Raw genomic sequence first — 27,783 nt, forward strand, 5'->3', positions numbered from 1 at the left:
ACTTTTACTAATTCCGATTTTCAGGGGACGTTGTTAGCCACCAAGATGCACAATAGTACAACTGTTACTGCCACCAACACGACAGACAATTTAAAAAATTTAAACAGCAAAGATGAGCACTCTGAGACTGAAAGTCAGACCAATTCCGAAGAGCAAGAGATCATGAAACGTGGAGGGTTTATGGAAGCTGAAGGTGATCCAAATGGTAATACGATTCCTGCAAATGGTGTTCCTCGTTGGGGACCACAGCACGCGGGCGCACAGCAACTTGCAGGGATGTATTCTGATAGCAAACGACTGCAGGAAACAATATCTGTCTATACTGCCGGAACCATTGGGCTCTTGACTGTAGCTTTAATTCTGCTCAGTGTCAGATATCAGTACTTGCCTTACATGTTTCTGGGTTTCGGTAAGTTTCTGTTCTTTCCCTGGTGACCAAGGTCTATCTGCCTGTTTCTTTACCCTAATTGTTTTCAGTGTTCGCTGGTCTGACTGCAGATTTCTTCTCAGGGTTGGTTCATTGGGGTGCGGATAGCTGGGGGTCTGTTGATCTGCCCGTTATTGGCAAGGTGAATTGTTTTCATTTTTTCCCAGTTAACTGTGAAAACGTGCTCAGAATATACAATTTGATACAATATTAATCAAAGCAAACGAAAAGTTCCGAAATGCATATCAAAATGCCTCAATCCCTTGCGACGTTTCCCCTTAACTTCAGATTCCGTTAAAGTTAACATTAACTATCCAGAAGCAATCCAGTTTTTTTGAAACGGAAAAATAAAATTATAGCCACAAGGTTGACGATACTTCAAATAAACAGATTATATACCAATCATGCTAGCATTTTAATACCAAGAAACTGTGATATAGTTAAATGTATAAAAACATTTTTTTAAAAATATTCAGTGCCTATTCAACTGCTAAAATTAGTGTACATGATTTTTGCAGGTTAAAAATAGATATATGATAGGAACATTGGACAAGGAACGCTACCATAGTCTTAACACTTCCATATGATTACCCGAAAAGCGGAATTAAATATCAGCTTGCAAATTCCTTGGTGTTTTTGAGACGGATGGGCAACAAAATATTTTTATCCACTGTCAATTGATTACCATTTTCAGTCACTACTGAGGCCATTCCGTGAGCACCACATCGACCCAACAGCCATCACTCGTCATGATTTCATCGAAACCAGTGGTGATCTCTGCGCCATCGCAATTCCCATCTTCGGCATCATTTCGTACCGACAGTACCAGTATTCTAATCTGTCGATGTTCGGACTGGGAACAGCAGATGCCAACTTGGCGCAACAAGCACCAGAACAATATGGATTCTCGTTCTTTTTGTTCATGCTGGCCATATTAGTTGTATGTACTAATCAGGTAAGTGGTCACTGCTGGAGTAGCCTATAGATAGCAAGTAGTTAGATCTAATTGTTATACTGAAACAAGCGCTAAATCGACAACCCGGTTGCTATTTGTATTCGATGTTGTCCTTTAGTAATTGAAGCGGAAAATAGGAGACTTGGCGACAAAACACTTTCCGGCTTTCTTCATTTCTGAAGCTATTAGGAGCATTTTTGGTGAAGCTATATGTTCCCACCAACGTTTCCCAAGGTTTTGCCGTTTTCAGACAAAGCGCTTGCAATTATGCAGAAATCCCAAGTACAGCTAGCGTACTTGTACAAGCAAAAATTGTCATTTTGCAATATTAGACCCCGATTCATACTATCAATATTTCGAAGAAGGGATGACCAATCATAACTCAAAATGAAAAGGGTGCTGATGCTATTAAGTTTTTCTTGTGCAATTTAATGCAGTTTTTTTAGTTCTCATAAAAACCTAATCCTGTTTACATAACTATAGATATTGTTATGCTCTCTATTCAGAAATCACAGTATCCGAGGTGAAAATTGCAAAGGCTGCATTTTTTTTTTGGGAAAATCTGTTGACCGTTCGCTCTAGACAGGTTCAAGAAAGCCGGTTGATTCGTAGTTACTGGATTTTTCAATTTTAATTAACCAAATTTGCCACGAAGTTTAACATTAATTTTATAAGCAGCCCTCATATTCTCAGCCGGCTATTATAGCGCTCCTTTTTTTACAATTCCATGAATTTAATTGTATTGGGGCGCTGTCTTAAATCGGTTCACAGATTTTCATGATTGTTAAATTCAAATCGAAGCGATGATTTTGGTCACGGCGAAACAGGAAGTGGGGCGATAAAGCAAGTGGTTTTGCGGGGTGAAACTTGTTCGCTCTGAATTCCGAGTGAGAAAACTGCTTGAATAAAAATTTTAGGGGTTTTTTGTTCACATGCGGCATTTTGACATTAATTTTTACGATTTTTAATTCCTCTCTAATGAGAAGCAATTATTGTGAACGTGCGTGTCTTTTTAATGCAAATTTTTTGCTTGGCAGTTCTGCGCTTTTCTTCGAGAAGACTTCTCAAGTGACTTCTTCACGCACTTGATTTTTGAGTGGTTTCAGTTTCTCAAACTCCGAAATAAAGCTAGTTTTTTTAAGCAAAAACGGTTGCTAGCGAGTACATGACAAGGCCCTGGTAGCCCAGTGGTTAATACCTTCGTCGAGGTGACCGAATGTGACTCAGGAGTTTGGGGTTTGAATCCTAGCTTCGGCTGATGTTTTTGCACCTATACAGAAAAATTTATCTGGGCCCTGAATTGAATTGCGCAGCCTGTCATTCGAGAGCAATTTTTCCGACGTTAGTTGGTTTCTTTTAATTTTTGAATAGTCCATTCGAGGTCCAGCTCTTTTTTGTTTAGTCAATAAAAATTATTTGAATGTTGTCAGGATTTGTGCTGCTTTGTTTTTACAATCCAAGACATTGCTCGACACCTCACATGTTTTTACGCATTTTTCTCATGACTTTTAGCTTTCAAACCTAAGCTGATTTTAGTAGTCTTTAAGGTGCTTAATGTACTGAAGCTGCTGGGCACATCTAATTTTAAGATGAAAAAGTCACTTGTGCTCACCACAGAATTGTGCTTTTTTTCTTGTTTTTTGTCAGACTTCAATTGAAATTTGCTCCTAGTGGTCTTGTGCAATCTAGAAAAGCTCTTGATAACTGTTTTTTGAGGTATATGTTTTGGTAATGTAAACTTAATTACCAAGTTGTAATATTTTTTTGACTTTTTTTGAAAGTTTGTCATTTGAGTTTTCCGATCTCTGTGAGCCAATGTCCAATCGTTTTGAGGACTTAAAATTGGTTATTGGATTGTTTTAGTGCCAATGGAGTGGTTTTTCATCTGGTTATTTTACGCATGTTTGCAATTTTTAATAAAGTTTGTCATTTTTCTGTTTCTTGAAATTTTACAAGTTTTTTTTAGACTCAGTGGCCTCTTCTAGGGTTTTTTTTTAGTTAGGTTAGGGCATAGGTTTTGCTAGCAATGTAAGGCTACTTATCGTTTTAATGTTAAGAATTTTAGCAATCTTTTTGCTTTTTCAAGTTTTTCTAAAACTATTTTGGCTTTGAGTGTATCGATATTTCTGGGCCTGTGAAATTTTTTAAGGCCTAAAATTCGGATACTGGCTAGTTTCTGGAGACAATGAAAAGGTTCTGAAGATATGATTATCACGAATTTTAGTAACATTTCAATAAAATTTGCGATTGTTTTCAAATTTTTTTGAAAATATTTGTCATTTTCACAGTTTATTGATTTTTGAGGGTCAACTTTTTTGAGGTCTTGCAGATGGGTTATTGGTAACTATGAAGACAGGACTATGCATAAGTATGAATTTCCATCTAAATAGTTTGCATTTTAAAAAGGTTTTTGTACAACAGTCTATTTTTATCATTGTTTTTTCTGTACTTTCAATCCCAATCGGTGTTATGAGAATCATTGGCGGCTATTTTGCGGCATTCTGCCGGTTATTTTTAAAAACTTCTTGGTTCTGGAAGTAAATCGACAATTTTTTCAAATTAAATATTGTACAAAGCCTTTAATACATCATTATCTAATCGTTTGACAAGGGCACGTGACAAGGGAAGCACGCGTTCACAATTTTGGGCTGCTGAAAAGTGAACCAGACCTGGTTTAGCTTGCTATCAAACATCGTAGTAATATTTGACAAGCTCTAATAGCATCATTTTAAGCCCTCGGTGACATGATACCGCTGCCTGTTTGAAGCAATATGTTGTTGACCGGCGCTTGTTATTTGGTCGACCTTAGTCTGTTGTGCTTTTTATTAACGCTCTTCATCGATTTATTCATAACGTCTGTTAGGGCGCTAAGAGTTTACTGTTCAAGTTTTGCCAATAGTTTAAATTAGCCGCCGTCAGCCTCTCAACAGATTTTATTTAGGTGCTCCCTTTTTACAATTCAAATTGTATTGGGGAGCTGTCTTTTTACTTTTACGACTCGAAGAGGAGTATAGGAGAAGTCCTCTTTAAATCATTTTCATTGGTGATCTGGATCAAATGAAGTCGTGAAAAATTTTGGAGTCGTTTGGTTGTTGAACGAAATTGAAGAGTAGAGCGAAAAGAGAGTTTTTTTGATGATCTGAAATTGAGGTGTGAAAGTTTTTTCTGTAAGCGAGCGAAATTTATTTTTCACGTACGCTTTTTTTGGTTTAGAAGTTGGATTATGATACTGTATAATTTTAAGAGTTGTTTTGATAGTGGTTTGAAGGTTTCCAGTAATTAATTTGAGTTTTTTCCAATTTGCTGGTTTTTCACCTATTTTGCTGAGCTTAGACGGATTTTGGCGATTTCCGCTGTTTTGTTTTACTGCTTTGCGTGGGAATTGTATAGACGCTTAATTTTTAGGGAGTTTTTAGATACCAAGTAAGTGCAGTATTATTGGTATTGAACGTTTCTTTTGTGGAGAAAAATTAGCAATAAAATAAGAACTTATTTAATTTCTCATATTTTTTGCATTGGTTCGGGTTTTTTTCTAATCTTAGATAAGTTTCCTAGCCTATTGTGACTTTCTTGTTGTTTTTTGAGCATTTAAACGCTCTATTTGCTCCAGTGAACGTTTTTTTTGGCTTTTTGTGCTCTCTTAATATAAAAAAATCCTTAAAATCCTTAAGACTTTTTTTAAATGATTTTTATTCTTAAGTTTTATTAGCATTTGGTATGTCTGTGGTTCAAGTTAGTTGTCTTTGCTGCTTTTCGTTTTTTTATTTTAGTTGTTTCGGTAAAGATAATTGAGTAAAATTTATGCAGATTTTGGCGGATTTTCGTCTTTTTTCCTTATTTTGGCTACTTTTCTCTGATTTTGTGCTTTTTGCTACTTTTTGTCGTTCAATTGTTTATTCAGTTTTTCAAGAGGTGTTGCTGGAAGTCACTGGAAACTAGACAGGGCAGTTTTTTTTGAAAAATAATACAAATTTCTTACATTTTAATTTTTTTCCTTTTTTTAAATATAAATTGGCAAGGTGTTGGATTAATGTGTGCTTCACATAAAGTAGTAATATATTTTTTAAAATAATCGATTGGAGTAGATTTGAAAGAAGTAATTGGCAACTTATCCTTTATTTGTAGCTTAATTTTGTTGAAATTTGCAGAGATTTTTTTTGATTTTGTCCTTCATTTCCTTTCGCTCACTTCTGTTTTCTCTACCTGAAAATTGTTATGAATGAAAACTAAACGCGTCGCATGGTCTTTTGTCGATAGTTGTTTTGGAGTTTCAACTTTAAAAGGAAGTTTTGTCAGATTCGTTATCATGGTTTCTGTTCAGATGCTTTTTCACTGTTCATTTTAATGCTTTTTTTCAAAGTTATTAATGTTATTTCGTAGGATAGTCATAATGTTAGTTAGTGGCCAATTTGTTTTTTCGTCTGGGTTCCAGAGTTCTACCGTCTGTTTTTTATCTGTAATTATGTTGGAATGTATTTGAAACAAGAAGTGAAATGCGTGAAACAATGTGTTTAGGACAAATTGCTGAAGAGCTGAGAGAAAAGAGAGTTGTTTTTTGTTCATGTAGCTTGTTTGAGAGAGCGCGAGAAAAATAGGTTAGAAAAATATTTCACTGAGCTTGCGGAATTTTTTGATCACCTGTGGCTTTTTGAAAGCAGCTTTTTTTAGTTAACTCTAACTTTTACGACCAATGGTGTTTCCCTCAATTAACTAAACAGGTAATACAGAAAGCTTTTTTGATAATCTGAAGTCGTTTTTTATAGCCGCACAGCGATAGCTGGGTCTATTATTGGCATTCTCTTGTTTTTTACAATCCAAGAATTGGATTGTATTGGTGCTCTGTCTTTTTTTTTTATTTTTGTAAGATGTTTTCACACCTGTTTTCATGACTTTGAGCTTTCAAAACGGGATAAACAGGTAAAGCTCAGCGGGCATCAAGTTTCATTAGAGGCCCGCGTTTAGTAGTCCCTCGAACACTCAGAGTGGTGAAGCTACTGGGAAGGCCGTAATTCAAGGTTAAAAGGTCATTTTTGGGAGTTCTTGAGCCTAAAATAAAGAATTTTTAGCATTTTTTTGTCATTTTTTTGGATTTTTTGTGAGATCAGTCTGAAATTGAGGTTTATTAAAGTTGATAAAGGTCCTTTGCAAGAAGTCCTTTGCTTTTTACGGCCACTTTAAGCGCTATATCTATTGCTACTCCAAACATAAACACGGTAATTTATACTAATATTTTCAAATTGTATGAAAATTTTTGTCATTTTTTTGAGTTGTTTCGGACTTTGATGTCAAGAAACCTCCTCTGCGGTTTAATAGGTGAATGCATTGTTTCTAGTGGTAATGAAGTGGTTTTAAACATTTTAACTTCATGAATTTTACCAATTTTTTTTAATCAAACTTGGTGTTTTTTCAAAATTTCTGCCATTTTTTGTCATTATTCAAGTTTTCCCACCCCAGGGGGCAAGAAGCCTCATCTAGGGTTTGCTAACAGTTTACTGAAAATATTTTTTGGCCATAGAATGGTATTCAACATTTTAATATCTTTTACCAATTTTTTGAAAAAGTTGCAATTTTTTTTAAATTTTTGAAATTTTTATTCAGTGGCCAGGGAACCTCCTATAGAGTTTGCTAGTATGTTACTACATAGGTTATAGGGGCAATAAAATAGTTTGCAATTTTTTAATTTTGCGGTTGTAGGGACTTTTTTAAATAAAGCTTGCAATTTAAAATTTTCGATTGTTTTCAAATTTTTTCGATTTTTTGTCATTCTCTGAGTTTAACTATCTTTACTGGCCAACGAAACTTTTCAAATTTTGTGGACGATTTACAAAAAAGAACTTCAGAGTCAATAAAATGTTTTGACCTTTTTAATAGCCCTATTTTTTTGTAAAATTTCTTTAAATTTTCTCTTCTCAGTTTCTTGATGCATTTGTCATATTTGTCCAGTTTATCTACTTTTGGTGGCAGATTCATCTCTTTCAAGGTTTTTGCATGAATTAATGAGTATTTTGAAATGAGTCATATATGGCCTTCAAGTTAAAAGCTTCAGGGGTTTTAGCAATGATAGTTTTTTTGTTAGTTTGTTTGATTCTTTTAGTTTCTCAACTTTTGAGATTTTGTCCTGTTGGCTGGGATTGTTCAATTGATCTGCTGGTCAGTTTAATTAGGTCTGTCTTTCATTCACTTACTTGGATTGTATTTCAGGACTTGTCCTGCTATGTTTTTTTATTTCGTCGTCGCAATTTTTGCTAGAACCATATGACGTCACAACCACTTCAAATCTGCTTTTTGTTCATTCGTTCATGCAATATCAACTGAAGTGCGTGCGTGACGTCATTTTTGCTCTTATTGGAGCAATTTTTTTATTCATTTGCTTGATTGAAATTTTGGTCACACTTGACTTACCTCACTCACAAAAATGACTTCCTCGCTATGAGATTGACTTTTATTTACTTTTATCCAAAGAGATATCGTCAAATGGGTGTGTACTCTAAATGAATGTTATTAGAGATCAACTAATAGAGGTAGCAAAAACTTATACAGATTTTTAATCAAAATATAACATATCAGCCTTCAATGAAAAGACGAATTTTTTTGGTCTGTCTTTTACTGTTGTTTTGAGACTGCAGATTTACGCAGCTATTGCGTCTATTTTCTGGCAATCTGCCAGCTATGTTTTTTTGGTGTCAATTTTCAGCTATTTTTACAACTCTGTCTTACAATTCAGCTATTTTACAAAGCTTTTTCCGCAATTTTTTCATTCTTCAATTTTTGATAGCATCTGGGTATTTTGTGGTTTAAGCAGATGTTTTAGATTTTTTAATTGTCTCCTTGGTTGAATAGTTTTGCCTTTGAGTTCTTTTGCTTAAAATAACTGTGTAAATTTGGGCGAGTTTTATGCCAATTTTCGTATGTTTTCTAAGTTTTTTTTGCTTATTTCTTTTAATTTCATGGTCCTTGATGTCGTTTTTCTTGCTCAATTTTTAATTAAGAGCATTTTTATAGGTGTGGTTACAATGAAGTGGTGCGTGAACGGGAGAAAGGTCACCTTTCCTTGAAATTATACATATTCCTATTTTTCAGATTTTTTCTCGTTTGCTTTTTTTAACTGGTATATTTTAATATTTCTCTGCAGTATTTCTCGAATGACCGATCTAGCGGAAGATCTAAGATTTTGTTCCCAATGTTTTTTGTTAGTTTGCTCCTTATTGTTTTTATTGAGAATAGTTCTTATAGAGAATATAGGGATTTTTTCTATTGAATTTTATAGAGAATATTGTTTTCTACTTTCTCCTTCGGCATGAACTTTCCGTTTGCTCGTTTTTGTTCTCTATGAGCCCATTATCTTTTCTATCAATGGATAATTTTGTTGTTTTGAACTAAGTGTATTTCTGTTTTACCAGCACTTACCTCTACTTTTGGAGGCGCAACTTAATGTAAATTTTATCAGATGCTTTTTGTTATTGTCATTTTATTTCCTTCACTGAATTTTTTCTGTTATTTCTTTGTGTCAGCAAGCGGGTGATTCATCAGGTCATTGAGTTTGGTCAGCTTTCTACCCCGATTCGTTTCCGTAATTCTTTCGGCTATGTTTTTAAGATCTGTTCACACGTTTTTGAAATCAAATTGGAGTGATGATTTTGGTCACGCCGAAATAGGAAGTGGAGCGAAAAAGCGATTGGTTTTGGGGTGCATTTTTTTCACAATGATTTTAAAGTAGGGTGAAAAAATGGTGTTTGAATAAGAATTCGCTTTCGCTAGTGGTTTTTTGTTCATATGCGGCATTTTGACATCGATTTTTGCTGTTTTCTTTTCGATTTTCAATCTGTTTTTTTTCTAAATGTTTTCCTAAACAAATCCTTGACAATTCTAGGTCTCAGAATTGTTTGTCAGGACTTGTCCTGCTTGGTTTTTTCAACTCACTGTACCTTTTGATTAAGTTTTTCGTTTTACACTTGTTATACACGGTTTTTACGTTAAGACTTATATCACTCACTGTTCGACTGAATGTATTTTAAATACTTTTACGCATTGAATTACGCAATGTGAATACGGTCAATGTCAAAAGAGCAAAATCAAAAGAAAAGGTATAAACTGTTAAGGCCCGATCATTAAGTCTTTGTGCATTATGTTATCAAAGTTCATTAGAGTGATGGCTAGCTTATTAAGCTTGGTATTAAGCTTAATAGCTTTCAGTTTAGAAGCTGAAATAAGTATAGTTTTGAAATATAGCTCGACAGCACACAGAATTAAAAGTCTTTTTGAAACAGGAATAAATTCTGTCATTTCTATCATCTTTTTTGTTTCATTCCCAATGTGCTTCAACGGCGGCTGTTTTCCGGCAATTAGCTGGCTATGTTTTTATCTGATTCTCTTAGTCTTTTCCAAGTTTTAGACATCTTGTTTTTCATTCAGTGTCTCCAAATTTTTCGCATGCTAAAGGGTACGCAGAATCTGAACAATTGTTTTGTTTTTGCATTACTTGACTATGCTTGAAGTGATGGGCTCGTTGTAATTGTAAAATTAGATCAATTTAGGTTAAATTTTACTTGAAAAGCCTTAAGTAATGTATTTGAATTGACTTCTTTTCGAACGTTGTACTTTATGAGCAGCAACATTTGAAATGTATAGTAATAAGGAACTGCTGGTAATTCTCCAGATTAAAACGTCATTTTGAGAATTTTGATCCCATATAGGTCTCTCCGACTTATCTACACTAAAGACCTCACCTTCATGTAAAACCCCGCTGCTAACCTGTATTTTTTGGGGCAGCTGTCTTTTCAAGCATTTTCATTATTTTTGAAGTCAAATTGAAGACGTGAATTTGGTCACGCCAAAACAGAAAATGGAGCGAAAAGCGCGTGGTTATGCGGCGTAACTTTTTTCTTTTCTCGATTATGGATTGTATTGGATTATTTTTGAACTGGAAATCCCAATCCTTGTATGGTCCGCTCTAGGATTAATTTTTTGTTTTATCAATAAAATTTCGTTGAATTGTTGGCCAGGACTAGCCATGTTTTACTTTGTCGAATAAATTGTTTCTCTTTACCGTAAGTCACGGCTGGTTCAAATTTTTAGAACCAATTTTTTTGCGTCAATTCTTTTTGACTTATTTAGGCTTCTTTATTCTTCGCTCATTCTGCTCAAAATGCTTTTAAACAGTTTTTGCTCAGCAAAGCAGTCTAAAATGATCGGAGTCTTAAAAACGAAATCAAGATTAGAAACGGGAGAAACTCAAAGCTCAATTTTAGATGCCAGCTACTCAAACTTTGTTCTTAACAAGTCCTAATTACCATTGCTAACGCTTATTGGTATTGATACCAGCCCATGTATTCCGTCATTAAGAAACAGAAATATATCTAACTACGAAATGATATCAAAATATTTCACACTTCAAAAATATTTTGTACAAAAATTTTCTTTTTTTCATAGCCGCAAAAAGATAGCTGAGGCTATTATTGGCCTTCTCTTGTTACAATTCAACGAATTTGAATTGTGTTGGTGCCCTGTCTTTTTTTAAACTGAGCCAGTGAGAAAACGGTGTTTTGAACAAAAGTTCGCTTTCTCGCCTGTGGTTTTTTTGTTCACATACGGCAATTTCATTTTGATTTTTACTGTTTTTTTTCGATTTTTTGGATCGGATTTTTTCTAAAGGGTTTTACCAATCCGGTCATAGTCCATTCTAGGCCCTGTTTTTTGTTTTAACCAAATTTCCTTTTCTCGATGGTGGTTTTTTGTTCACATGCGGCATTTTGACATTGATTTTCTGTTTTTTTTAACTGATTTTTTTAGAAATGTTTATCTCAATTTACTCATCGTTCGTTCTAAGTATAGATTTTTGTATAGTCAATGAAAATTCTTTGAATTGTTCGTCAGGACTTGTCCTGCTATGTTTTTTTATTGTTTCATCGTCAAGATTTTTGTTACGATCATATGACGTCACAGTCACTTCAAAACTACTTTTGTTCGTTTGTTAATGTAGTTTGACTGAATTGCATACGTGACGTCATTTTTCACTCTTATTGGAGCGAATTTTTTTGTCCATTTGCGTGATTAAGTTTTTGGTCACACTTGACTTACCTCAGTCTCAAAAATGACTTTCTAGCTCTGAATTTGACTTTTCTTCACTTTAATTCAAAAGGATAGGGTCACGTAAATGTGTGTCACTCTAATTGAAGGTTATTTGAGGCCAGCTAATAGAAGCAGCAATAAGTTAAACGAATTCCTAATCAAAATATAACATCTCAGCATTTAAAAGAAAATTCTGTTTGGTCTGTTTCTTTTACTAACTTTTTGAAGACTGCAGATCTACGTCTACGAGGCTATTGCGGCTATTTTCTGGCAATCTGCCATCTATGTTCTTTTTTTCCGCGTTCTTTCAATCCCCATCGGTGTTCTGGGAATCAATTTTGGCTATTTTCCGACAATATACTAGGTATGTTTACATCTGAAATAAATGCTTCTCTTAATTCCAATCGTATTTAAGCTGTACGACATCATTGTTTTAAATTGTTAGACTAAAAGTTTAATCTGAAATTTAGACAAAAGCTAATATTGATTAATTTTGCCCTATCATTTGACTAACCAGACTGTAATGTTTCTCCCTGTGATTGTGGCTCCTTTTATGAATAGATTCACAAGTGGTCCCACACTTACTTCGGTCTACCCAAATGGGTTGAGTTCCTGCAGTGGAGTCACCTGATTCTGCCCAAGAAACACCACCGACTGCACCACATCTCACCCCACGACACTCACTTCTGCATCACTACAGGTCAGTCGGAACCCCCTTTGTGACCATCTGTTATCGTTAGCGTAATTGTGGTTTCTGCGTATTCGCAGCAATAGGCCACAGAGGTCTGTTGTCAGCTGCCCGTTTTTCTTATGACATTTACATGTTATTGACAATTTGTACGCATTTTTTTTTCTTACTATATATGTAATAGTCCTATTAGTTCCTATTCTATAAAAGCCGTATATCATCAACCCATGAAAGCCCTAATCCGTGCAAAAGTTTTTCGAAGCAGAAGAAGGATTATTTCATAGTTTGTAAATTGATTAGCTCCTAAATTGAGTAGTAAAAAGAATCAAGAATTGATGAATTTTCGTATAGCCGGGAAGCAATAAGAATGCTATTATTGCACTCATCGTGGATACCTTACATTCCAAAGGACTTGGATTGCATTGCAGCGCTTTTTCTTTTATGATCGGTTTACTGTTTTCGATTTCTTGATGTCAAGGAGAAGTCAAACTGGATTGATCGTTTCAATGTTGCTCGGGAATTGTAAAAGCAGCGAACACGTGGGTACATATGAATAGTGTCAAGTTTTCTAATTGATGCTAAAGTGGAATGGGAGTTTCTTGTTTAAAATTTTTGTTTTCGTCAATTTGACTTCTGTTTTCGAAGTTTTTCTCAAATCACTTTGCAAAGAATGGTACTAAAGCTGATATATTTGTTCAAACAATGCAGGGTTGAAATTTCTTGAATCCGCCATTGAGCAGCTAATAGGTTTTAACACTTCATCAATATGTTCTTTTAATACATTGTTATAGAATATCTTCAGTTCAATCACGTAATGTAATTAATGACATGTTCCAACAGTCCCATAATGTGGCATTTAAAAAAGCCTATTAAATGTTTGCGACAAAATTTACTATTAATGTAACTTTAACTCTTTGTTTTTTATAAAATTGGTTTTTTTAGAATTGCCCCTATCTATTAGTCTTTTTGTTGTCTTTTCACTTAATCGACTTAATGACAGGAACTATGTGGAAGCATAAATAATTTTCCATGGTAGTCTAATTAAATTAATTTATGTTCTCAGTTGATAGCTTATGATTTTTTTTTTACTTTGAATTCAGTTTCTCCCAAAAATGTCAAGGGATTGTCAACTTTCCCCATTTTGTTTTTGCTCGCCCTGTCATTTAGTCTCATTAATAACAGGGCGAACACGTTATAGCTTGAAAGATAAATGAATCGGTTTAAAATTTTAGGCCTTTTTTGTCCAGAAATTTGTTTTCTTAAAGTAGGTTAGTACATAACAATGTAATAATTACGGTTAACAGTATAATTTCAAAATAAATTACGCATTATTAATTGCTCCCAAACAAGTTTTATAGCATATATATTAGTCTGTGAAAGCGATTTTTCACGTGTCCGATTTTTCGTCTGACTCATTTCACTTTTCGTCCTCAAAACGGATAAACAGGTAGTGCTCGCAAGTTTATCAGAAATTATGCTATGGTACGTGATCGTATATTAAAAACTCAATGGCTTATATTTAATTACTTTATTAGTACGACCTACCACATTTGGCCTGATCCATTTGCAGGATCGAGAGTGATGGTAGACGATAAGGCATATTAAGTCCAGCGATCTAATATTTAGTGCTAGGAGAGGATGTTTGTCGTTCTGCAGTTTTATCGTGAACCGAAGGTGATTTATGGTTTTAATCTTCTTAAGGCACTTGAAACGAATTAAGCGATGCCCGTATGTTTTGGCCTTTTCTTGTCATCAAACTTTTCTCAGAGAAACAAACTCAAAGTTTTTTATTAAGTATCTCAAACCAACGGTTTGCGAAGCAAATGTTCCGGCCCAATGCAAAGATAAAACACTTTTTTGGCAGCAAAAATGGTTATTTTTCGTTTTTGCTTACATTATTTGATGAGTATTTTAAATGAGTCTGCGCAACTATCTTATGTGCTCTGAAGATGTGCTCTTTATTTTATAGTTTAAGGGCAACAATGTCTGGGCAAAGTTATCGATGGGCGCATTTGTTCACGGCTCGAAACTACTCGAAATCTTCATTTTTAGGTTTTTAATTTGTCAGACAAGGTTTGTAGCAGTTATATTAATTCTGCTGGTCTTTTTTGCGTTTTTTTTGTACTGACAACTTTTCGACTGATCGTTCTTTTTTTCGTCTGACCATTTGACTTTTTTCTTCAAAAATGCTGTAAACAGGTAAATCCTGGAAGGCATTAAGTTCTCTTAGAGCCTTACGGCTCACTTGTTTTTAAGTATGCGATTCTACAAACCGTTTACGAAATATAAATTCGTGGTATGAAGTGCAGAATAACCCCACCCCCACTACTTAACTCTCCCTCCCAAGTAAATCCTAGAAGGTATTAAGTTCTCTTAGAGCCTTACGGCTCACTGGTCTTTAAGTATGCGATTCTACAAACCGTTTACGAAATAAAAATTCATGGTATGAAAAGCAGAATGACCCCACCCACTTCTTAACTCTCCCTCCCAGGTAAATCCTGGAAGGTATTAAGTTCTCTTAGAGCCTTACGGCTCACTGGTCTTTAAGTATGCGATTCTACAAACCGTTTACGAAATATAAATTCGTGGTATGAAGTGCAGAATGACCCCACCCCCACTTCTTAACTCTCCCTCCCAGGTAAATCCTGGAAGGTATTAAGTTCTCTTAGAGCCTTACGGCTCACTGGTCTTTAAGTATGCGATTCTACAAACCGTTTACGAAATATAAATTCGTGGTATGAAGTGCAGAATGACCCCACCCCCACTTCTTAACTCTCCCTCCCAGGTAAATCCTGGAAGGTATTAAGTTCTCTTAGAGCCTTACGGCTCACTGGTCTTTAAGTATGCGATTCTACAAACCGTTTACGAAATAAAGTTCATGGTATGAGGTGCAGAATGACCCCCCCCCCCACTTCTTAACTCTCCCTCCCAGGTAAATCCTGGAAGGTATTAAGTTCTCTTAGAGCCTTACGGCTCACTGGTCTTTAAGTATGCGATTCTACAAACCGTTTACGAAATATAAATTCGTGGTATGAAGTGCAGAATGACCCCACCCCCACTTCTTAACTCTCCCTCCCAGGTAGATCCTGGAAGGTATTAAGTTCTCTTAGAGCCTTACGGCTCACTGGTCTTCAAGTATGCGATTCTACAAACCGTTTACGAATTATAAATTCTTGGTATGAAGTGCAGAATGACCCCACCCCCCCCACTACTTAACTCTCCCTCCCAGGTAAATCCTGGAAGGTATTAAGTTCTCTTAGAGCCTTACGGCTCACTGGTCTATAAGTATGCGATTCTACAAACCGTTTACGAAATAAAAATTCATGGTATGAAGTGCAGAATGACCCCATCCCCCCCACTTCTTAACTCTCCCTCCCAGGTAAATCCTGGAAGGTTTTAAGTTCTCTTAGAGCCTTACGGCTCACTAGTCTTTAAGTATGCGATTCTACAAACCGTTTACGAAATATAAATTCGTGGTATGAAGTGCAGAATAACCCCACCCCCACTACTTAACTCTCCCTCCCAAGTAAATCCTAGAAGGTATTAAGTTCTCTTAGAGCCTTACGGCTCACTTGTTTTTAAGTATGCGATTCTACAAACCGTTTACGAAATATAAATTCGTGGTATGAAGTGCAGAATAACCCCACCCCCACTACTTAACTCTCCCTCCCAAGTAAATCCTAGAAGGTATTAAGTTCTCTTAGAGCCTTACGGCTCACTGGTCTTTAAGTATGCGATTCTACAAACCGTTTACGAAATAAAAATTCATGGTATGAAAAGCAGAATGACCCCACCCCCCCCCCCCCCACTTCTTAACTCTCCCTCCCAGGTAAATCCTGGAAGGTATTAAGTTCTCTTAGAGCCTTACGGCTCACTGGTCTTCAAGTATGAGATTCTACAAACCGTTTACGAAATATAAATTCATGGTATGAAGTGCAGAATAACCCCACCCCCACTAAACTCTCCCTCCCAAGTAAATCCTAGAAGGTATTAAGTTCTCTTAGAGCCTTACGGCTCACTGGTCTTTAAGTATGCGATTCTACAAACCGTTTACGAAATAAAGTTCATGGTATGAGGTGCAGAATGACCCCCCCCACTTCTTAACTCTCCCTCCCAGGTAAATCCTGGAAGGTATTAAGTTCTCTTAGAGCCTTACGGCTCACTGGTCTTTAAGTATGCGATTCTACAAACCGTTTACGAAATATAAATTCGTGGTATGAAGTGCAGAATGACCCCACCCCCCACTTCTTAACTCTCCCTCCCAGGTAGATCCTGGAAGGTATTAAGTTCTCTTAGAGCCTTACGGCTCACTGGTCTTCAAGTATGCGATTCTACAAACCGTTTACGAATTATAAATTCTTGGTATGAAGTGCAGAATGATTCCACCCCCCCACTACTTAACTCTCCCTCCCAGGTAAATCCTGGAAGGTATTAAGTTATCTTAGAGCCTTACGGCTCACTGGTCTATAAGTATGCGATTCTACAAACCGTTTACGAAATAAAAATTCATGGTATGAAGTGCAGAATGACCCCATCCCCCCCCCACTTCTTAACTCTCCCTCCCAGGTAAATCCTGGAAGGTTTTAAGTTCTCTTAGAGCCTTACGGCTCACTAGTCTTTAAGTATGCGATTCTACAAACCGTTTACGAAATATAAATTCGTGGTATGGAGTGCAGAATAACCCCACCCCCACTAAACTCTCCCTCCCAAGTAAATCCTAGAAGGTATTAAGTTCTCTTAGAGCCTTACGGCTCACTGGTCTTTAAGTATGCGATTCTACAAACCGTTTACGAAATAAAGTTCATGGTATGAGGTGCAGAATGACCCCCCCCACTTCTTAACTCTCTCCCAGGTAAATCCTGGAAGGTATTAAGTTCTCTTAGAGCCTTACGGCTCACTGGTCTTTAAGTATGCGATTCTACATACCGTTTACGAAATATAAATTCGTGGTATGAAGTGCAGAATGACCCCACCCCCCACTTCTTAACTCTCCCTCCCAGGTAGATCCTGGAAGGTATTAAGTTCTCTTAGAGCCTTACGGCTCACTGGCCTTCAAGTATGCGATTCTACAAACCGTTTACGAAATATAAATTCTTGGTATGAAGTGCAGAATGACCCCACCACCCCCCCCCCCCACTACTTAACTCTCCCTCCCAGGTAAATCCTGGAAGGTATTAAGTTCTCTTAGAGCCTTACGGCTCACTGGTATTTAAGTATGCGATTCTACAAACCGTTTACGAAATAAAAATTCATGGTATGAAGTGCAGAATGACCCCACCCCCCCACTTCTTAACTCTCCCTCCCAGGTAAATCCTGGAAGGTTTTAAGTTCTCTTAGAGCCTTACGGCTCACTAGTCTTTAAGTATGCGATTCTACAAACCGTTTACGAAATATAAATTCGTGGTATGAAGTGCAGAATAACCCCACCCCCACTAAACTCTCCCTCCCAAGTAAATCCTAGAAGGTATTAAGTTCTCTTAGAGCCTTACGGCTCACTGGTCTTTAAGTATGCGATTCTACAAACCGTTTACGAAATAAAGTTCATGGTATGAGGTGCAGAATGACCCCCCCCCACTTCTTAACTCTCCCTCCCAGGTAAATCCTGGAAGGTATTAAGTTCTCTTAGAGCCTTACGGCTCACTGGTCTTTAAGTATGCGATTCTACAAACCGTTTACGAAATATAAATTCGTGGTATGAAGTGCAGAATGACCCCACCCCCCACTTCTTAACTCTCCCTCCCAGGTAGATCCTGGAAGGTATTAAGTTCTCTTAGAGCCTTACGGCTCACTGGTCTTCAAGTATGCGATTCTACAAACCGTTTACGAAATATAAATTCTTGGTATGAAGTGCAGAATTACCCCACCACCCCCCCCACTACCTAACTCTCCCTCCCAGGTAAATCCTGGAAGGTATTAAGTTCTCTTAGAGCCTTACGGCTCACTGGTCTTTAAGTATGCGATTCTACAAACCGTTTACGAAATAAAAATTCATGGTATGAAGTGCAGAATGACCCCACCCCCCCCCCCCCCCACTTCTCAACTCTCCCTCGCAGGTAAATCCTGGAAGGTTTTAAGTTCTCTTAGAGCCTTACGGCTCACTAGTCTTTAAGTATGCGATTCTACAAACCGTTTACGAAATATAAATTCGTGGTATGAAGTGCAGAATAACCCCACCCCCACTAAACTCTCCCTCCCAAGTAAATCCTAGAAGGTATTAAGTTCTCTTAGAGCCTTACGGCTCACTGGTCTTTAAGTATGCGATTCTACAAACCGTTTACGAAATAAAGTTCATGGTATGAGGTGCAGAATGACCCCCCCCCCCCACTTCTTAACTCTCCCTCCCAGGTAAATCCTGGAAGGTATTAAGTTCTCTTAGAGCCTTACGGCTCACTGGTCTTTAAGTATGCGATTCTACAAACCGTTTACGAAATATAAATTTGTGGTATGAAGTGCAGAATGACCCCACCCCCCACTTCTTAACTCTCCCTCCCAGGTAGATCCTGGAAGGTATTAAGTTCTCTTAGAGCCTTACGGCTCACTGGTCTTCAAGTATGCGATTCTACAAACCGTTTACGAAATATAAATTCTTGGTATGAAGTGCAGAATGACCCCACCCCCCCCCCCCCCCCCACTACTTAACTCTCCCTCCCAGCTAAATCCTGGAAGGTATTAAGTTCTCTTAGAGCCTTACGGCTCACTGGTCTTTAAGTATGCGATTCTACAAACCGTTTACGAAATAAAATTTCATGGTATGAAGTGCAGAATGACCCCACCCCCCCCCCCACTTCTTAACTCTCCCTCCCAGGTAAATCCTGGAAGGTATTAAGTTCTCTTAGAGCCTTACGGCTCACTGGTCTTTAAGTATGCGATTCTACAAACCGTTTTCGAAATATAAATTCGTGGTATGAAGTGCAGAATGACCCCACCCCCCACTTCTTAACTCTCCCTCCCAGGTAGATCCTGGAAGGTATTAAGTTCTCTTAGAGCCTTACGGCTCACTGGTCTTCAAGTATGCGATTCTACAAACCGTTTACGAAATATAAATTCTTGGTATGAAGTGCAGAATTACCCCACCACCCCCCCACTACCTAACTCTCCCTCCCAGGTAAATCCTGGAAGGTATTAAGTTCTCTTAGAGCCTTACGGCTCACTGGTCTTTAAGTATGCGATTCTACAAACCGTTTACGAAATAAAAATTCATGGTATGAAGTGCAGAATGACCCCACCCCCCCCCCCCCCCCACTTCTTAACTCTCCCTCCCAGGTAAATCCTGGAAGGTTTTAAGTTCTCTTAGAGCCTTACGGCTCACTAGTCTTTAAGTATGCGATTCTACAAACCGTTTACGAAATATAAATTCGTATGAAGTGCAGAATAACCCCACCCCCACTAAACTCTCCCTCCCAAGTAAATCCTAGAAGGTATTAAGTTCTCTTAGAGCCTTACGGCTCACTGGTCTTTAAGTATGCGATTCTACAAACCGTTTACGAAATAAAGTTCATGGTATGAGGTGCAGAATGACCCCCCCACTTCTTAACTCTCCCTCCCAGGTAAATCCTGGAAGGTATTAAGTTCTCTTAGAGCCTTACGGCTCACTGGTCTTTAAGTATGCGATTCTACAAACCGTTTACGAAATATAAATTCGTGGTATGAAGTGCAGAATGACCCCACCCCCCACTTCTTAACTCTCCCTCCCAGGTAGATCCTGGAAGGTATTAAGTTCTCTTAGAGCCTTACGGCTCACTGGTCTTCAAGTATGCGATTCTACAAACCGTTTACGAAATATAAATTCTTGGTATGAAGTGCAGAATGACCCCACCCCCCCCCCCCCACTACTTAACTCTCCCTCCCAGGTAAATCCTGGAAGGTATTAAGTTCTCTTAGAGCCTTACGGCTCACTGGTCTTTAAGTATGCGATTCTACAAACCGTTTACGAAATAAAATTTCATGGTATGAAGTGCAGAATGACCCCACCCCCCCCCACTTCTTAACTCTCCCTCCCAGGTAAATCCTGGAAGGTTTTAAGTTCTCTTAGAGCCTTACGGCTCACTAGTCTTTAAGTATGCGATTCTACAAACCGTTTACGAAATATAAATTCGTGGTATGAAGTGCAGAATAACCCCACCCCCACTAAACTCTCCCTCCCAAGTAAATCCTAGAAGGTATTAAGTTCTCTTAGAGCCTTACGGCTCACTGGTCTTTAAGTATGCGATTCTACAAACCGTTTACGAAATAAAAATTCATGGTATGAGGTGCAGAATGACCCCCCACTTCTTAACTCTCCCTCCCAGGTAAATCCTGGAAGGTTTTAAGTTCTCTTAGAGCCTTACGGCTCACTAGTCTTTAAGTATGCGATTCTACAAACCGTTTACGAAATATAAATTCGTGGTATGAAGTGCAGAATAACCCCACCCCCACTAAACTCTCCCTCCCAAGTAAATCCTAGAAGGTATTAAGTTCTCTTAGAGCCTTACGGCTCACTGGTCTTTAAGTATGCGATTCTACAAACCGTTTACGAAATAAAGTTCATGGTATGAGGTGCAGAATGACCCCCCCCCCCCACTTCTTAACTCTCCCTCCCAGGTAAATCCTAGAAGGTATTAAGTTCTCTTAGAGCCTTACGGCTCACTGGTCTTTAAGTATGCGATTCTACAAACCGTTTACGAAATATAAATTCGTGGTATGAAGTGCAGAATGACCCCACCCCCCACTTCTTAACTCTCCCTCCCAGGTAGATCCTGGAAGGTATTAAGTTCTCTTAGAGCCTTACGGCTCACTGGTCTTCAAGTATGCGATTCTACAAACCGTTTACGAAATATAAATTCTTGGTATGAAGTGCAGGATTACCCCACCACACCCCCCCACTACCTAACTCTCCCTCCCAGGTAAATCCTGGAAGGTATTAAGTTCTCGTAGAGCCTTACGGCTCACTGGTCTTTAAGTATGCGATTCTACAAACCGTTTACGAAATAAAAATTCATGGTATGAGGTGCAGAATGACCCCCCACTTCTTAACTCTCCCTCCCAGGTAAATCCTGGAAGGTTTTAAGTTCTCTTAGAGCCTTACGGCTCACTAGTCTTTAAGTATGCGATTCTACAAACCGTTTACGAAATATAAATTCGTGGTATGAAGTGCAGAATAACCCCACCCCCACTAAACTCTCCCTCCCAAGTAAATCCTAGAAGGTATTAAGTTCTCTTAGAGCCTTACGGCTCACTGGTCTTTAAGTATGCGATTCTACAAACCGTTTACGAAATAAAGTTCATGGTATGAGGTGCAGAATGACCCCCCCCCACTTCTTAACTCTCCCTCCCAGGTAAATCCTAGAAGGTATTAAGTTCTCTTAGAGCCTTACGGCTCACTGGTCTTTAAGTATGCGATTCTACAAACCGTTTACGAAATATAAATTCGTGGTATGAAGTGCAGAATGACCCCACCCCCCACTTCTTAACTCTCCCTCCCAGGTAGATCCTGGATGGTATTAAGTTCTCTTAGAGCCTTACGGCTCACTGGTCTTCAAGTATGCGATTCTACAAACCGTTTACGAAATATAAATTCTTGGTATGAAGTGCAGGATTACCCCACCACACCCCCCCACTACCTAACTCTCCCTCCCAGGTAAATCCTGGAAGGTATTAAGTTCTCGTAGAGCCTTACGGCTCACTGGTCTTTAAGTATGCGATTCTACAAACCGTTTACGAAATAAAAATTCATGGTATGAAGTGCAGAATGACCCCACCCCCCCCCCCCCCCCCCACTTCTTAACTCTCCCTCCCAGGTAAATCCTGGAAGGTTTTAAGTTCTCTTAGAGCCTTACGGCTCACTAGTCTTTAAGTATGCGATTCTACAAACCGTTTACGAAATATAAATTCGTGGTATGAAGTGCAGAATAACCCCACCCCCACTAAACTCTCCCTCCCAAGTAAATCCTAGAAGGTATTAAGTTCTCTTAGAGCCTTACGGCTCACTGGTCTTCAAGTATGCGATTCTACAAACCGTTTACGAAATATAAATTCTTGGTATGAAGTGCAGAATGACCCCACCACCCCCCCCCCCCCACTACTTAACTCTCCCTCCCAGGTAAATCCTGGAAGGTATTAAGTTCTCTTAGAGCCTTACGGCTCACTGGTCTTTAAGTATGCGATTCTACAAACCGTTTACGAAATAAAAATTCATGGTATGAAGTGCAGAATGACCCCACCCCCCCACTTCTTAACTCTCCCTCCCAGGTAAATCCTGGAAGGTTTTAAGTTCTCTTAGAGCTTACGGCTCACTAGTCTTTAAGTATGCGATTCTACAAACCGTTTACGAAATATAAATTCGTGGTATGAAGTGCAGAATAACCCCACCCCCACTAAACTCTCCCTCCCAAGTAAATCCTAGAAGGTATTAAGTTCTCTTAGAGCCTTACGGCTCACTGGTCTTTAAGTATGCGATTCTACAAACCGTTTACGAAATAAAGTTCATGGTATGATGTGCAGAATGACCCCCCCCACTTCTTAACTCTCCCTCCCAGGTAAATCCTGGAAGGTATTAAGTTCTCTTAGAGCCTTACGGCTCACTGGTCTTTAAGTATGCGATTCTACAAACCGTTTACGAAATATAAATTCGTGGTATGAAGTGCAGAATGACCCCACCCCCCACTTCTTTACTCTCCCTCCCAGGTAGATCCTGGAAGGTATTAAGTTCTCTTAGAGCCTTACGGCTCACTGGTCTTCAAGTATGCGATTCTACAAACCGTTTACGAAATATAAATTCTTGGTATGAAGTGCAGAATTACCCCACCACCCCCCCACTACCTAACTCTCCCTCCCAGGTAAATCCTGGAAGGTATTAAGTTCTCTTAGAGCCTTACGGCTCACTGGTCTTTAAGTATGCGATTCTACAAACCGTTTACGAAATAAAAATTCATGGTATGAAGTGCAGAATGACCCCACCCCCCCACTTCTTAACTCTCCCTCCCAGGTAAATCCTGGAAGGTTTTAAGTTCTCTTAGAGCCTTACGGCTCACTAGTCTTTAAGTATGCGATTCTACAAACCGTTTACGAAATATAAATTCGTGGTATGAAGTGCAGAATAACCCCACCCCCACTAAACTCTCCCTCCCAAGTAAATTCTAGAAGGTATTAAGTTCTCTTAGAGCCTTACGGCTCACTGGTCTTTAAGTATGCGATTCTACAAACCGTTTACGAAATAAAGTTCATGGTATGAGGTGCAGAATGACCCCCCCCCACTTCTTAACTCTCCCTCCCAGGTAAGTCCTGGAAGGTATTAAGTTCTCTTAGAGCCTTACGGCTCACTGGTCTTTAAGTATGCGATTCTACAAACCGTTTACGAAATATAAATTCGTGGTATGAAGTGCAGAATGACCCCACCCCCCACTTCTTAACTCTCCCTCCCAGGTATATCCTGGAAGGTATTAAGTTCTCTTAGAGCCTTACGGCTCACTGGTCTTCAAGTATGCGATTCTACAAACCGTTTACGAAATATAAATTCTTGGTATGAAGTGCAGAATGACCCCACCCCCCCCCCCACTACTTAACTCTCCCTCCCAGGTAAATCCTGGAAGGTATTAAGTTCTCTTAGAGCCTTACGGCTCACTGGTCTTTAAGTATGCGATTCTACAAACCGTTTACGAAATAAAATTTCATGGTATGAAGTGCAGAATGACCCCACCCCCCCCCCCCCCCCACTTCTTAACTCTCCCTCCCAGGTAAATCCTGGAAGGTTTTAAGTTCTCTTAGAGCCTTACGGCTCACTAGTCTTTAAGTATGCGATTCTACAAACCGTTTACGAAATAAATTCGTGGTATGAAGTGCAGAATAACCCCACCCCACTAAACTCTCCCTCCCAAGTAAATCCTAGAAGGTATTAAGTTCTCTTAGAGCCTTACGGCTCACTGGTCTTTAAGTATGCGATTCTACAAACCGTTTACGAAATAAAAATTCATGGTATGAGGTGCAGAATGACCCCCCCCCCCACTTCTTAACTCTCCCTCCCAGGTAAATCCTGGAAGGTATTAAGTTCTCTTAGAGCCTTACGGCTCACTGGTCTTTAAGTATGCGATTCTACAAACCGTTTACGAAATATAAATTCATGGTATGAAGTGCAGAATGACCCCCAGACCCCCCCACTAACTCTCCCTCCCAGGTAAATCCTGGAAGGTATTAAGTTCTCTTAGAGCCTTACGGCTCACTGGTCTTTAAGTATGCGATTCTACAAACCGTTTACGAAATATAAATTCGTGGTATGAAGTGCAGAATGACCCCACCCCCCACTACTTAACTCTCCCTCCTAAGTAAATCCTAGAAGGTATTAAGTTCTCTTAGAGCCTTACGGCTCACTGGTCTTTAAGTATGCGATTCTACAGACCGTTTACGAAATAAAAATTCATGGTATGAAGTGCAGAATGACCCCCCCCCCCCCCCCCCCCACTACTTAACTCTCCCCCCATGTAAATCCTGGAAGGTTTTAAGTTCTCCTAGAGCCTTACGGCTCACTAGTCTTTAAGTATGCGATTCTACAAACCGTTTACGAAATATAAATTCATGGTATGAAGTGCAGAATGACCCCACCCCCACTACTTAACTCTCCCTCTCAGGTAAATCCTGGAAGGTATTAAGTTCTTTTAGAGCCTTACGGCTCACTGGTCTTTAAGTATGCGATTCTACAAACCGTTTACGAAATATAAATTCATGGTATGAAGTGCAGAATGACCCCACCCCCACTACTTAACTCTCCCTCTCAGGTAAATCCTGGAAGGTATTAAGTTCTTTTAGAGCCTTACGGCTCACTGGTCTTTAAGTATGCGATTCTACAAACCGTTCACGAAATATAAATTCATGGTATGAAGTGCAGATTGACCCCACCCCCCACTACTTAACTCTCCCTCCCAAACTCCAACCTCGCCCCCCACACACACACACACACTCATATATCCTACCACTCCCCACGCTCCATCTCATTCCACCCGTGTAACGTGATGAACTGGTAAAACCCAAAGATATTAAATTTCTGATCTTTGCTCTTAGAGCTCCAGTCGTTTCTACGTTTCATCGAAACCCATGAGGAGCTATAATTTCAGTTGGAGATCAGTTTTGGAAAAGAAGAGATCCTGTCTCTTTTCGCAGAAATGTCGCAGACGGATCTCTAGCTTCCCAAAACTGATCTCGAAACTAAATTGTAGCTCCCCAGGAGTTTTGGTGAAACGTAGAGAGTAGCGGAGCTCGAAGAGCCCTGATCAGAGAATTAATAATTCGGGGTTTTCCTGTTTATGAGGTCAAAGTCACATGCTCAGACAAAAATTCGATCAAGCAAGAAAACATTTCGCAAAAATTGAAAATGATACTTAAAACAGATAAAATAAAGCTAAATTGAAACATGAGATAAATTTATTAAAATAGAAGTAAATTTAAAATATCTTAAAATACTGAAAATTAGTAACTGTAGTCCAATATCTAGCAGTTTTTGCACTAATCTTCTCATAATCCAAATTAGAAGCACGGTAGAACATTCATTGATTAGAGCATTTGAACTTACTATTTTATTTTTGGCTAGGTTGGCTTAACTGGCCCCTTCACTACATCGACTTCTGGCCAAGACTGGAGAGTTTGATCACGGCCTTGACCGGAGCTAAACCGAGAACTGACGATCTAGCCTGGGCTACTAAGGTCACCATTCATTAGATAGATGTCAATGGTGGACTGCAACGTGTAACAGGAATCACTCTCAATTTCACTCAGATAACAAGCATTCGAACTATTATCTTTATCCAAGCTTGCATTAACGACTTCAAAACGCGTTCAATATTGCGTCGAAGAAATTGATGCAACTGTTTCTTTCCCTTCGTTGAAAATAAAGTTAAAGTTTTTTTGCACCTTCTCTCTCATTTACTTGTTAGCGTTTTGGCTCTAAATAAACAATGGGCTGTTGAGATTGCATTGTTGTGCATTATTTTTTTAATATCAACTATTCTGCTTAAGGTTCTGCTTACGATTCATTGCGGTGGGAAAAGAAACAGTTGCCTCAGAAAAATGTCAAAATGCACGCATCAGTGCTAAACATTCAAAACTTTTGTTAAGATTGCACATTAAAGTTTTGGGCCAAATTGAAACTTTGTTTTTGCTAACTTTCAATCAAGTGCTACTGGAATGGCTGCAATTTTCGAACTGTTCATTAAATGGCCTCGTATTTGGTGGTTATTATCGAGATGCTAACATGACGATGCTAACTCCAACACGCAACAGACTCTTGACCTTTATCAATACTTTTGCTCCTCATATTAAAAAAATTTCTCATTTCCTACAGAAATACATTTCAGAGGACCATGTTGGATTGTATACATTATTCATGTTAATAATAGCTTTTGCTATGATCTTAAAATTCCTGTTTTTAAGATTTCTTAAGAAAAGGTCTGGTTTTAGCTATTACATAATAGGAGTAAAGGCATCGTCGTGTTTTTCATTTTAGTTGCAAATTTTGTTCTAAGTTGGTTTGATGTTCCAAGATTTTGAGGAATTTGATATTGACATAGCCTTGAATAATTTCGAAGGAACTGAATTTGCAACTAATATCTGATTCACTCTCGGCTATTTGTTTCAGTTATAAGCTTTTCTTATTCTCAAAGTGGCTGTCTCGATACAAATAGCTGGTGATAAATTGTTATAAAAACTTTGTGCATGTTTAAAAACCCCGAGCTATTTCTGCACTAAAATTCATAAGCTGTTATAAATGTGACAACTAACTAATACGCCAACCTAATCATTTTACCTCGTTTTGTATAATTCTCTTATTTTGTTCTCGTAAGCTTTTCGAGATAATTTTTCGTTGCTTCAACATTGAAATTGATTTATCAAAAGCATGTGAATTTATTGTTTTTAAAGCGCTCAAAGTAGTTGATGTGAACTTTCCCTCTATGAAGTATAAACAACTTGAAAAAAAGCTACTGGAAATTGTTGAAACTGCATCAACAACCAATATTAAATTTGAATGATTTTTCTTCAGTGAGGGAGAATTTATCTGCGCCAAGTTTTTGTCCTGTTCTTCAAAAAGAACTGTTTAAGTTATTTTGTCATACTTTGTGCTCATATCGGCTCCTAATTTTAATTTGAATTGTTGATGGTAGATAGTAATTAGTTTGACCTCGTTCAAACTTTCAGATGGTAGGGGTCAAAGTCTTGCGAACATACATTTTGACGACATAGTTCGAACTTTGCGTTGTTGTTTTCTGTTGGCAAATAGCAAATGAAGTTGTTTCATGTAACCGACTTGATGTTGAACCGTGAAAGGGGGGATTATGCTCAACGGCATTTTGAAATTCTTGCTTATCGAATTTTCTTAAAAAAAGACGATGGAATTGTAAAATCCCGCGGATGCATATAGACTAAAAATTGAGTATTAGAGTAGAATTTTATATCTATCAACTAAGAAGAAATTGTGTACTTGGAATATATATCTGGTAACGTATTTAAGGTAAACTTAGGTTATAAAGAACGTGAACGTTCAATGGTTCAGTAAATGAACCTCAGTAGTTTGAAGGTGAAACGAATTTACTAATTAGTTATCAAATTGCTTCGAGTTGTAGATTGCTGCAAATTGTGATAAAAGGCCAAGCTATGTTCTTGATAAGATGGTGCTTAGACTAATGT

General features: G+C 38.1%; 1 protein-coding gene across 1 annotated transcript; it reads left to right on the top strand.

The window, feature by feature from the left end:
• On the top strand, positions 1 to 26,028 carry LOC142337516 (plasmanylethanolamine desaturase 1-like). Its single transcript, XM_075386798.1, has 5 exons — positions 1 to 409; positions 478 to 569; positions 1,122 to 1,382; positions 12,012 to 12,150; positions 25,694 to 26,028. The coding sequence occupies exons 1-5, from the start codon at positions 46 to 48 to the stop codon at positions 25,819 to 25,821; spliced, it is 984 nt and encodes a 327-aa protein (XP_075242913.1). The 5' UTR covers positions 1 to 45; the 3' UTR covers positions 25,822 to 26,028.
• Positions 26,029 to 27,783: the final 1,755 nt, after the last annotated feature.

The sequence above is a fragment of the Convolutriloba macropyga genome, chromosome 4 (assembly GCF_964194025.1).
Source record: "Convolutriloba macropyga chromosome 4, txConMacr16.3, whole genome shotgun sequence".
NCBI lineage: Eukaryota > Metazoa > Xenacoelomorpha > Acoela > Convolutidae > Convolutriloba > Convolutriloba macropyga.